The following is an 11,745-nucleotide window of genomic DNA, read 5'->3' on the forward strand; positions in this document are numbered from 1 at the left end:
TCAACTGAAATATATAATTTACATAAGTATTCAGACCCTTTACTCAGTACTTTGTTGAAGCATCTTAGGCAGCGATTACAGCCTTGAGTCTTATTGGGTACGGCGCTACAAGCTTGGCAAACCTGTATTTGGGGAGTTTCCGTCTGGCCACTCAACCATAAAGGCCTGATTGATGGCTATTTAGCATTCTGATGGTTTGGGGGTAGAATCTGTCTTGGCGCCTGTAGGTTCCAGAGCCGATGCTCCGGTACCATATGGCCGGACGGTAGCAGAATGAACAGTCTATGGCATGGGTGGCTGGAGTCTTTGGCAAATTTTCAGGCCTTCTTCTGACACCCCCTGATAGAAGTCCTGGGTGGCAGGGAGCTCCACGATCAGCTCCTTGGTCTTACTGACTTTGAGGGAGAGGTTGTTGTCATGGCACCACACCACACAGCTAAGTCTCTGACATCCTCCCCGTCTCATCACTATCGGTGATCAGGCCTACCACTGTTGTCAGCAAACTTGATGATGGTTTTGGAGTAGTGCGTGGACATACAGTCATGGGTAAACAGGAAGTACAAAAGGTGACTAAGCACACACCTGAATTGCATTTCAGATTATCAAATTATCAAGCAACCTACCAGGTATAACCCTAAGACCAACCTGCCCTCTAAATAAACCTCTGCTGTTTTCAACCAAGATCTCAGCGATCACTGCCTCATTGCCTGCATCCATAATGGGTCCGCGGTCAACCAACCCCCCCTCATCACTGACAAACGCTCCCTAAAACACTTCAGCGAGCAGGCCTTTCTAATCGACCTGGCCTGGGTATCCTGAAAGGATATTGACCTCATTACGTCAGTAGAGGATGCCTGGTTATTCTTTAAAAGTGCTTTCCTCACCATCTTAAATAAGCATGCCCCATTCAAAAAATGTAGAACTAAGAACAGATATAGCCCTTGATTCACTCCAGACTTGACTGCCCTTGACCAGCACAAAAACATCCTGTGGCGTACAGCATTAGCGTCGAATAACCCCCGTGATATGCAACTTTTCAGGGAAGTTAGGAACCAATATACACAGGCAGTTAAGAAACCAATGGCTAGTTTTCTCAAACAGAAATGTGCATCCTGTAGCACAAACTCCAAAAAGTTCTGGGACACTGTAAATTCCATGGAGAATAAGAGAACCTCCTCCCAGCTGCCCACTGCAATGAGGCTAGGAAACATTGTCACCACTGATAAATCTACGATAATCGAGAATTTCAATAAGCATTTTTCTACGGCTGGCCATGCTTTCCACCTGGCTACCCCTACCCCTGTCAACACCTCTTCACCCCCCACAGCAACTTGCCCAAGCCTCCCCATTTCTCCTTCGCCCAAATCCAGATAGCTGATGTTCTGAAAGAGCTGCAAAATCTGGACACCTAAATCTGGACACTCTAGACCCAAACTGTTACAGACCTATGTCTATCCTACCCTGCATTTCTAAGGTCTTTGAAAGCCAAGTTATTAACAAACAGATCACTGACCACTTCAAATCCCACTATACCCTCTCCGCTATGCAATCTGGTTTCCGAGTGGGTCATGGGTGCACCTCAGCCATACTCAAGGTCCTAAACGATATCATTACCGCCTTTGGTAAAAAAGACAATACTCTACAGGCGTCTTCATTGACCTGGCCAAGGCTTTCGACTCTGTCAATCACCACATTCTTATCAGTAGACTCAACAGCCTTTGTTTTTCAAATGACTGCCTCGCCTGGTTCACCAACTACTTCTCAGATAGAGTTCAGTGTGTCAAATCGGAGGGCATGTTGTCCATACCTCTGGCAGTCTCTATGGGGGTGCCACAGGGTTCAATTCTCAGGCCGACTAGTTTTCTCTGTATATATCAATGATGTCGCTCTTGCTGCTGGCGATTCTCTGATCCACCTCCACGTAGACGATACCATTCTGTATACTTCTGACCATTCTGTATACTTCTGGCCCTTCTTTGGACACTGTGTTAAAAACCTCCAGACAAGTTTCAATGCCATACAACACTCCTTCCGTGGCCTCCAACTGCTCTTAAATGCAAGTAAAACTAAAAACATGCCCCTCAACCGATCGCTGCCCGCACCCGCCCGCCCATCTAGCATCACTACTCTGGACGCTTCTGACTTAGAATATGTGGACAACTACAAATACCTAGGTGTCTGGTTAGACTGTAAACTCTCCTTCCAGGCTCACATTAAGCTTCTCCAATCTGAAATAAAATCTAGAATCGGATTCCTATTTCGCAACAAAGCATCCCTCACTCATGCTGCCAAACATACCCTCGTAAAACTGACTATCCTACCAATCCTTGACTTCAGCGATGTCATTTACAAAATAGCCTCCAGCACTCTACTCAGCAAATTGGATGTAGTCTATCACAGTGCCATCCGTTTTGTCACTAAAGCCCCCCATATACTACCCAGCACTGCGAACTGTATGCTCTCGTTCGCTGGCCCTCGCTTCATATTCGTCGCCAAACCCACTGGCTCCAGGTAACCTATCAGTCTTTGCTAGGTAAAGTCCCGCCTTATCTCAGCTCACTGGTCACCATCACAGCACCCACCCGTAGCACACGCTCCAGGAGGTATATTTCACTGGTCATCCCCAAATGCAACTCCTCCTTTGGCTGCCTTTCCTTCCAGTTCTCTGCTACATTGCTACATTGATTGGATATTTTATTTCAGCTCATGAAACATGGGACCAACACTTTACATGTTGCATTTATATTTTTGTTCAGTATAATTCCAATATTTTATAGGTAGGTGGTTCCACCCCAAAGTTCCGCATGTCATGACAGACACCTGTCTCGATCATTGAGAGAAGACTTGAAGTAGATAAGATGGCTGCTTACACATTGTTGGATTTCTTCATGGAGCAAAACCATTATTTATTGAAATAACAGAGAATTTTCTAAATTCAAATGGGGGGCAACTGGACACATACATTTTATGAGACTATTGTTTCCATGAATCGAGGACGAAGATGGTATCGCCAATACCAGCAATGGTTGAAAAAGTAACCATTGTCATACTAAGTTAAACAAGCTAAACATACCTTAATATAAAATTACTCAAGTAAAAGTGAAAGTTACCCAATCTAATACTACTTGAGTAAAAGTCTAAAATATATATTTTAAATATACTTAAGTATCAAAAGTAAAATTATAAATAATTTCAAATTCCATATATTAAGCAAACCAGACAGCACCATTTTCATGTTTTTTTATTTATTTACGGATATCCAGGGGCAAACATTCAGACATAATTTACAAACAAATAATTTGTGTTTAGTGAGTCTGCCAGATCAGAGGCAGTAGAGATGACCATGGATGTTCTCTTGATAAATTTCCTGTCCTGCTAAGCATTCAAAATGTAACAAGTACTTTCACGTGTCAGGGAAAATATATGGAGTAAAAAGTACATTATTTTCTTTAGAAATATAATGAAGTAAAAGTAAAAGTTGTCCAAAATATAAATAGTAAATTACAGATACCCCCCAAAAAACGACTTAAGTAGTACTTGAAAGTATTTTTCCTTAAGTACTTTACACCACTGAATACAAGGTTAGTTGAAAAATATCTGGCAACATTTTGTGTTGGCAAACCTGTTACAGCCAGTATAATAGATACCAATTGTTTTGGGTTAAATTACATGATCTGGTGTTACAATCTGTAGCTATCCCAAGGACAGGTCAAGGCAAGTGTTCACGGCTACCGGTAATGTTTCTTGACTTGGACATTCATTTTTTCCAACACATGGCTCACTTTTGCTTAACCAGCGAAACAGCTGATTTTAGCAAAAATGTCTTTGGAGTTACCTTTTTCTAGCTATTAAGCTATGTTAGTTTAAAATTTCTCTTCCAATTCTTTTTATTTTACTAGGCAAGTCAGGTAAGAACAAATTCTTATTTTCAATGACAGCCTAGGAACAGTGGGTTAACTGCCTGTTCAGGGGCAGAATGACAGATTTGTACCTTGTCAGCTCGGGGATTTGAACTTGCAACCTTTCGGTTACTAGTCCAACACTAACCACTAGGCTACCCTGCCACCCCAATTAAAATGCGGGGAGTTCAAAATAATGAAAAACAATCTCTAAATCTATTCATTTTAAAATGTTGATTACTTCTCACTGCCATTATCATTCACCTGATAATAAGAAAAGATATGAAAAAATATATATAATTGTTTCACATAATATGATGTGGGTTCCTGGGTCACCAGTTTGCCTCGGCGGGGGTCCCTGGGGAAGAAAAGGTTGAAGACCCCTGATCTACAGGTATAGGGAGGGTCCTGTACTGATACAGTGAGTAACTGTTTCACAAAGGCCGGTATCAAAGTGGAAAGAATAGTATAGTGGCAATAGTGCATTGGCATACACAAGATTGCCTCTATTGTTTGTTACTAGCATAACTTCCACAGAGAGGCAGTAAGAGTGCACTCTGGCTGCACTACAGAGCCTCTGCCAGTCACAGTCCCTCGCATTAAGCTGGTAGAGACTGATGCAGTCTCATGAATACAAAATCCATTCCCCACACCTACCGCCTGACTGACTGACTACAGGAGGCCACACAATCAACGCATGGAGCACAAACCATTTGCATACATATTAAAGTGACGCTTACAAAAAAATGGAGAGGGGAAGAGCGGGAAAGGGGGAGAGGAAGATGCAGCGAAAGAGAGGGTATATGCAAACAAGGCTTTCGTCAAATATGCAGGAGCTAGCTAGCATCACTCAGGCATAAATCTGCATGCTTCCACAATCGAGCGAGCAAGCCCCAGTTGTATAGTGAAGTGACTGGCTGTCTGAGATGCACATGGTCAAGGGGACACCCTACAGGGCACCATGTTATTGATCATCGTGTCATATCAGAACACATTAGATGAAGTCCCTTAGAACAGGGAACCATAGTGATAACTGCTAATTGATTGGGCTAAGCCAATGTGACTGATTGTAGGTAATGGACATGCTGACAAAACAGCATGTCCTGGCAGTATGGAATATCTGAGAAATATGACTGTACCTCATTCAACATTGGAGTTAAAATTTCTGGCAGTGTTCATGCAAGGAAGCTCAATAAAACACCATTTACTGGTCTGAGAATTGGGAGTACTGCCATGCTGGGATTCACATGACTGTGTGTATGAATAGTAGCCAACATGTTGGACACCCTTGAACCCTCTTTCCTGTTTTCCAGTCTAAGCATGAGGCAGGGAACCAGTGCATTCTGTACAGGTGATCCTTCACACAGGAAATGGAAAACTGTGGGAGGAAATTAGTAACAGGATATGTTGGAAATAACATAAAGGACATAGAGAGTAAGTGTCCTATGATCTGAAACACAAGGTTGATTTATGTAGCCTGAATTCTTTTCATTCTTTTGCTCTCAGTGTGCCGTGCACATACACAACACATGGAAACATTATGACTTTATGACTTAGGCTACATTTTCAGATGTTTTTACTCATTTCTTTTTTCATAGCACTTGTGTTAAATTCAACATACAGTGCCTTGCGAAAGTATTCAGCCCCCTTGAACTTTGCGACCTTTTGCCACATTTCAGGCTTCAAACAAAGATATAAAATGGTATTTTTTTGTGAAGAATCAACAACAAGTGGGACACAATCATGAAGTGGAACGACATTTATTGGATATTTCAAACTTTTTTAACAAATCAAAAACTGAAAAATTGGGCGTGCAAAATTATTCAGCCCCTTTACTTTCAGTGCGGCAAACTCTCTCCAGAAGTTCAGTGAGGATCTCTGAATGATCCAATGTTGACCTAAATGACTAATGATGATAAATAAAATCCACCTGTGTGTAATCAAGTCTCCGTATAAATGCACCTGCACTGTGATAGTCTCAGAGGTCCGTTAAAAGCGCAGAGAGCATCATGAAGAACAAGGAACACACCAGGCAGGTCCGAGATACTATTGTGAAGAAGTTTAAAGCCGGATTTGGATACAAAAAGATTTCCCAAGCTTTAAACATCCCAAGGAGCACTGTGCAAGCGATAATATTGAAATGGAAGGAGTATCAGACCACTGCAAATCTACCAAGACCTGGCCGTCCCTCTAAACTTTCAGCTCACACAAGGAGAAGACTGATCAGAGATGCAGCCAAGGGGCCCATGATCACTCTGGATGAACTGCAGAGATTACAGCTGAGGTGGGAGACTCTGTCCATAGGACAACAATCAGTCGTATATTGCACAAATCTGGCATTTATGGAAGAGTGGCAAGAAGAAAGCCATTTCTTAAATATATCCATAAAAAGCGTCGTTGAAAGTTTGCCACAAGCCACCTGGGAGACACACCAAACATGTGGAAGAAGGTGCTCTGGTCAGATGAAACCAAAATTGAACTTTTTGGCAACAATGCAAAACGTTATGTTTGGCGTAAAAGCACAGCTCATCACCCTGAACACACCATCCCCACTGTCAAACATGGTGGTGGCAGCATCATGGTTTGGGCCTGCTTTTCTTAAGCAGGGACAGGGAAGATGGTTAAAATTGATGGGAAGATGGATGGAGCCAAATACAGGACCATTCTGTAAGAAAATCTGATGGAGTCTGCAAAAGACCTGAGACTGGGATGGAGATTTGTCTTCCAACAAGACAATGATCCAAAACATAAAGCAAAATCTACAATGGAATGGTTCAAAAATAAACATATCCATGTGTTAGAATGGCCAAGTCAAAGTCCAGACCTGAATCCAATCGAGAATCTGTGGAAAGAACTGAAAACTGCTGTTCACAAATGCTCTCCATCCAATCTCACTGAGCTCAAGCTGTTTTGCAAGGAGGAATGGGAAAACATTTCCGTCTCTCGATGTGCAAAACTGATAGAGACATACCCCAAGCGACTTACAGCTGTAATCGCAGCAAAAGGTGGCGCTACAAAGTATTAACTTAAGGGGGCTGAATAATTTTGCACGCCCAATTTTTCAGTTTTGGATTTGTTAAAAAAGTTTGAAATATCCAATAAATGTCGTTCCACTTCATGATTGTGTCCCACTTGTTGTTGATTCTTCACAAAAAATACAGTTTTATATCTTTATGTTTGAAGCCTGAAATGTGGCAAAAGGTTGCAAAGTTCAAGGGGGCCGAATACTTTCGCAAGGCACTGTATGTTTTTATGTGTGAATGGATTGAATTTCATACATCTGTTTGCCACATTTAACAGCAAAGACCTTCAGTAGTAAATGCTCTGCTATTTGTTCATATATTTACATATTGTGGTTATAAAAGCTAAATCTGACCTGTTCCTTAAGTTTTGTTTTTGTTTTCAGGAGTACAGAACCTATGAATGTGCCCCTTGCAATATAACTTTCATAGTATAAATAAACAGCTACAGTGGCTGATGTTGTTAATATTAAACACTGCAGTGTGTATTATGGTTCAAAGACTGGTTCTATAGCTCCAAAAATGATCCCACAGGTTTACAAAAAACAATGTTATTGTACATTTGTGTGGTGCTCTTAATGTAAGACCTTCGCCGTCTTTGTTAGAGCTTTCAGTCGTTCTGAAATGGGAGTGGCATTGGCAGAGAAATTGTGTAAATATATATATAATCTTTACAACTTTCAATTCAATTTGCATTAAATATTATATATCTGACTTTTCCTTGAAGGTTGCAGGTTTAGTCTCTTGTGCTCTTCTTCAGAAGAGTCTTCTGAAGGATCCTTCCTGTAGTGGTTAAATATTAATACAACACCATATCCTGCTCTTCCCCATCCATCCATCCATCCATCCATCCATCCATCCATCCATCCATCTCTCTCCCATTTCTCTCTCTCTCTCCCATTTCTCTCTCTCTCTCTCTCTCTCTCTCTCTCTCTCTCTCTCTCTCTCTCTCTCTCTCTCTCTCTCTCTTATTGTTCCATCCTCACAGTAACCTTGCGTATGCATATGTAAATTTAGCACACTTGCTTGATGGAGGGAATTGTATGCATCTTTACCAGCCAACAGCCTCAATATTTTTTTCTTTCATCACCTTACCTCTTCCCTGTTACACAGAAATCAGTCTGCATTGCAGGGATTAGAAATGATTGGTTTGCATTTTAGAAGTTTATATACAGTAGGTAGTTGACTGAGATCATTTAATAAATGTATACAATTCAAAGTGCTAACCCTGGTCAGAGATCTAGTCTTAGAACTATACTCTTCCCATCCTCTTTTCACTGCCTTGGAGAGTAAACTTTTTTCCCAATTTTATATATATATATATATTGTCATGCTTATACATCAATAACCCTTGTGATGCACAAGGTGTCACCGAAACCACATGCTACTACTCTCTGAGACAGTAATCACTTTATTTTCTCTACAGGTCAAAACAGATCGTAGCACTGTACTGTTACTAGCTGCCGTTTTGGGAATGGGTCCACTCTAGAGACAACTGAAACAGAATTGATTGTGATATTCAGAGAATCCGTAGGGTTGTTTTCTGTAACAGTATGCAGATCAAGTCGTTGGCACAATTATTGTCTGTGTAGATTCTTTCCTCTTGATATCTTTACCTCAAGGCCTTCAATAGCCATCTCCCTCTTGCCTATCACTAGTTAAGGCCATTATTTCTCTCTGAGTCGATTGAGGCTACTACTGTACCACTTGTCTACTTCCTTGCAATGTTTCTCCTTGGTCTGTCCATCTAGCAGTGTTGAACAAGTAATGGACATATTGTCAATTGTGCTCAGGGTGAGTATAGGTTCTTATCCAACACATTAACATGTTATAATATGGACATTTTTATACAGCTGCTTGGTGTCTACGTTAAATGACAATAATTTAATTTAGAGTTAGACAAGGATGGCACATAAACAGGTGTATCGCTGCAGGTCACTGCATTAGCGCCCTTGACTTGGCTGTCTCTCTGTCTGTCAAAGAGGGTGACATGGTGTTAAACATTTGACCTGCACCCTGATAGTGCTTGGTGCTGTAACTATGCCCCACTTTGACAGAGATGTTAACTGTGTGTGTGCGACTATCACGTATGTGCCCTGACTTGACATTTATGATGGCAGTGTCAAGAAAAGAAGAAAAAAAATGGATGTGGATGAATTTGAGTTTTTTTTTTAAATCAAACACTGGTGAATTCAGGTTTCTTTTTTACTCTAGTATACGTTGGAATTGTAGTTCCCATCCTTTATTACAGTTAAAAACTTAAACAACACCGGCTTGAGTGTAATGGTAGTCGGCTGCATTGTTGTTACTGCATGCCTCCATCTCTGCCGATGCGTTGTATTTGAAAGACTGAGGCTATAGCAAACCAAATGATCACCTCGTGGGTGGGGGAAATCCCTTGTATCAAGGTTCAAAGACAGTCAAAAAGAGTCACACTCATTTGATTCCCTGATTCTGGACATTCTGAAAATATACACTTAAGCACTGCTATACACTGACAGACTTACTATCTATCACACACTACTAACTTGACCTACAGTTTTATCAGGGCATAATAGCCTTAATTCTGTTGTTATTTTCACCTAAGTGGTCAATTCTACAGTAACCTACAGTATTTGGCAGAATATGAAAGATTTGTGTGTATTGGGTATATGTTGTGAAATTGTTAGACATTACTTGTTAGATATTACTGCACTGTCGGAGCTAGAAACACAAGCGTTTCGCTACACCCACAATAACATCTGCTAAACACCTGTATGTGACCAATAAAATGTTATTTTATTTCAGGTGACCAATATGATGTCATCCATCTGTCTTCTATCAGCAGATGTGCAACTCGATGTGTGTGTTTGTGTGTGTGCGTGCAGCAGATTCAGTCATTCATTATTCAATTAATTTCTGCACATCTCATTCAACATAACTATATGTTGGATGAGTTGAAATAGTAATTTGATTAAATGTCATTTGATTAAATGGCATGTTTGATGATAAACGTAATATATTGCAATAACAGCAATTACAATGGGTTTCCATAAATTACCGTTGGGGAGATGAAAGCATTAGTAGGCTGTGCGCTTTTGGCACACATATTTGAACAGTAGAATAACAGCCTCTCTCTCATTGGTTAGTATCTACTACAAGGCGTGGCAAGCAAGCCATTCTTTAACTACGACGCGGTTTTGTTGGTGGAAACAGCAATGGGGAGTAACCTATGCGAAATAGCTTTAAATCTCTCACAGCAATGAGGAACATCATGCCCATTTCCAGAAAGTATGGGAAAGCATGTTCAGATGTTCTTCACGAATTGATTAAACTCTAGGCAGATTATTGCTATTTTTACGCACAGATTCGTTTATTTTTTCACTAGTATCAGATAAAAACAGTTGGAAATTTTTAATGATGGAGGAATGTGCCATTGACGCACAGAATATTATCTCCATTTCTTTGCAGAAAATCCATAACTCCAGGACGCAGAGAGGAGGTATCAAGCTCCACAAGAACCTGCTAGTTACCTACGTCCTGGCGAACGCTAGAGACTTTTACATGAGCGTAGAGTTCGCAGGAATGTACAGCATACAGCAGAACGGGGAGATGAGGACAGTCTCTGATGAAAAGCAGGACTCATTTGAATTGACCGGGAACTGCGACGATAGAGCTGGTGAGTTTTGCTGCAACTACAGCGGGGATTCGTTGGACACTTACCACTGCGCAGCACCACAGTCGGCTGGTTACCCAGCAATGGTGCCCGAAGCGCACACCCAAACGGTACCTGCCTGTCCCATGGCTCCTGTGCGTCATTGTGACTTTAACCCAGCAATGGTGCCCGAAGCGCACACCCAGACGGTAATTGCCTGTCCCATGGCTCCTGTGCGTCATTGTGACTCTAACCTGTTGCACTCGGAAATCAACTGGGACTATTATTCCGAACCTTACACATTCAAACGGGACATTCTTATTTCAAACACACCCAACAATCAAAAGACTGTATTGGACTTGGACACACATGTAGTGACTACTGTCGATTATGGATATCTCCACGCAGACTACTGCTTGTCTTTTAAACAACATGGTCAGTGCCTGCAAGGTTCACCTAAGAAACGAAAAATTGACTCAAGTTATGTTTCTGATTCCGATTATCTGTCTGACTTTTTGCCCATGTCATGCAAACAGATTAGGTCTGAGGACGTTTATTGTTGTAATTCCGAACAGCTGGACACAAATAACATCTCCAATCTTATGTCAGTGTTAGACTCCGGGTTTAATGAGCTGTTGACCTGGCAAACGGACTTGGAACAAGTAGGCCTAGTTAATGGACAAACAAACTGTTGCAAACAAGCATTGGCGTGCAGCGGTGCATGGACGAGAGCAATTGAAGCTTTTTGAGCGAGACACTTTTACTTTTTCTACACTCCATTGCTGGTCTCAAATAAAATATGTATTTTACACACTTAACACTCTTCTCCTCTCATTTTAAAAGCTGTTGAACTCAATTTCACTTTTGCGGAGAGGGCCCTTTCTTGATCCTGCACCAGCATGTTGCCTTAATGTGATCGGCACGAATGTGTGACGCAGAACGAGCGCCACCATGCGATAATAGAACATAATTACAGCTATTTTGCACAAGAAATGTATAGATATCACTGCCGTGAAATTATAAGAAAATTACCAGGTGTATTGTGCATTTTATAGGGCAATATAGGCTGTTTTAATTAGGCCTTTTGTAGACCAAGTTAATTTAGTTTAAATATGTCTTACATAATTTCTGTGGCATGCCATCATACTTAATGATGTCCCTCCACAAAACAAGGTAGTATAATTTTGGTAAG

The 11,745-nt window shown here is 41.2% G+C and overlaps 1 protein-coding gene across 1 annotated transcript; it reads left to right on the forward strand.

Annotated features, from left to right (window-relative positions):
- The first annotated feature begins 10,122 nt into the window (after positions 1-10,122).
- On the forward strand, positions 10,123-11,573 carry LOC127911680 (immediate early response gene 5-like protein). The gene has a single exon (XM_052478753.1). It carries the CDS (start codon positions 10,316-10,318, stop codon positions 11,300-11,302), a length of 987 nt encoding a protein of 328 aa, XP_052334713.1. The 5' UTR covers positions 10,123-10,315; the 3' UTR covers positions 11,303-11,573.
- The last annotated feature ends 172 nt before the right edge of the window (positions 11,574-11,745 follow it).

This window comes from Oncorhynchus keta, chromosome 25, assembly GCF_023373465.1.
Source record: "Oncorhynchus keta strain PuntledgeMale-10-30-2019 chromosome 25, Oket_V2, whole genome shotgun sequence".
Classification (NCBI taxonomy): domain Eukaryota; kingdom Metazoa; phylum Chordata; class Actinopteri; order Salmoniformes; family Salmonidae; genus Oncorhynchus; species Oncorhynchus keta.

Excerpts from the sequence above, each read along its gene's own strand:
- LOC127911680 (XM_052478753.1), top strand. The coding sequence starts at position 10,316 with ATGATGGAGGAATGTGCCATTGACGCACAGAATATTATCTCCATTTCT.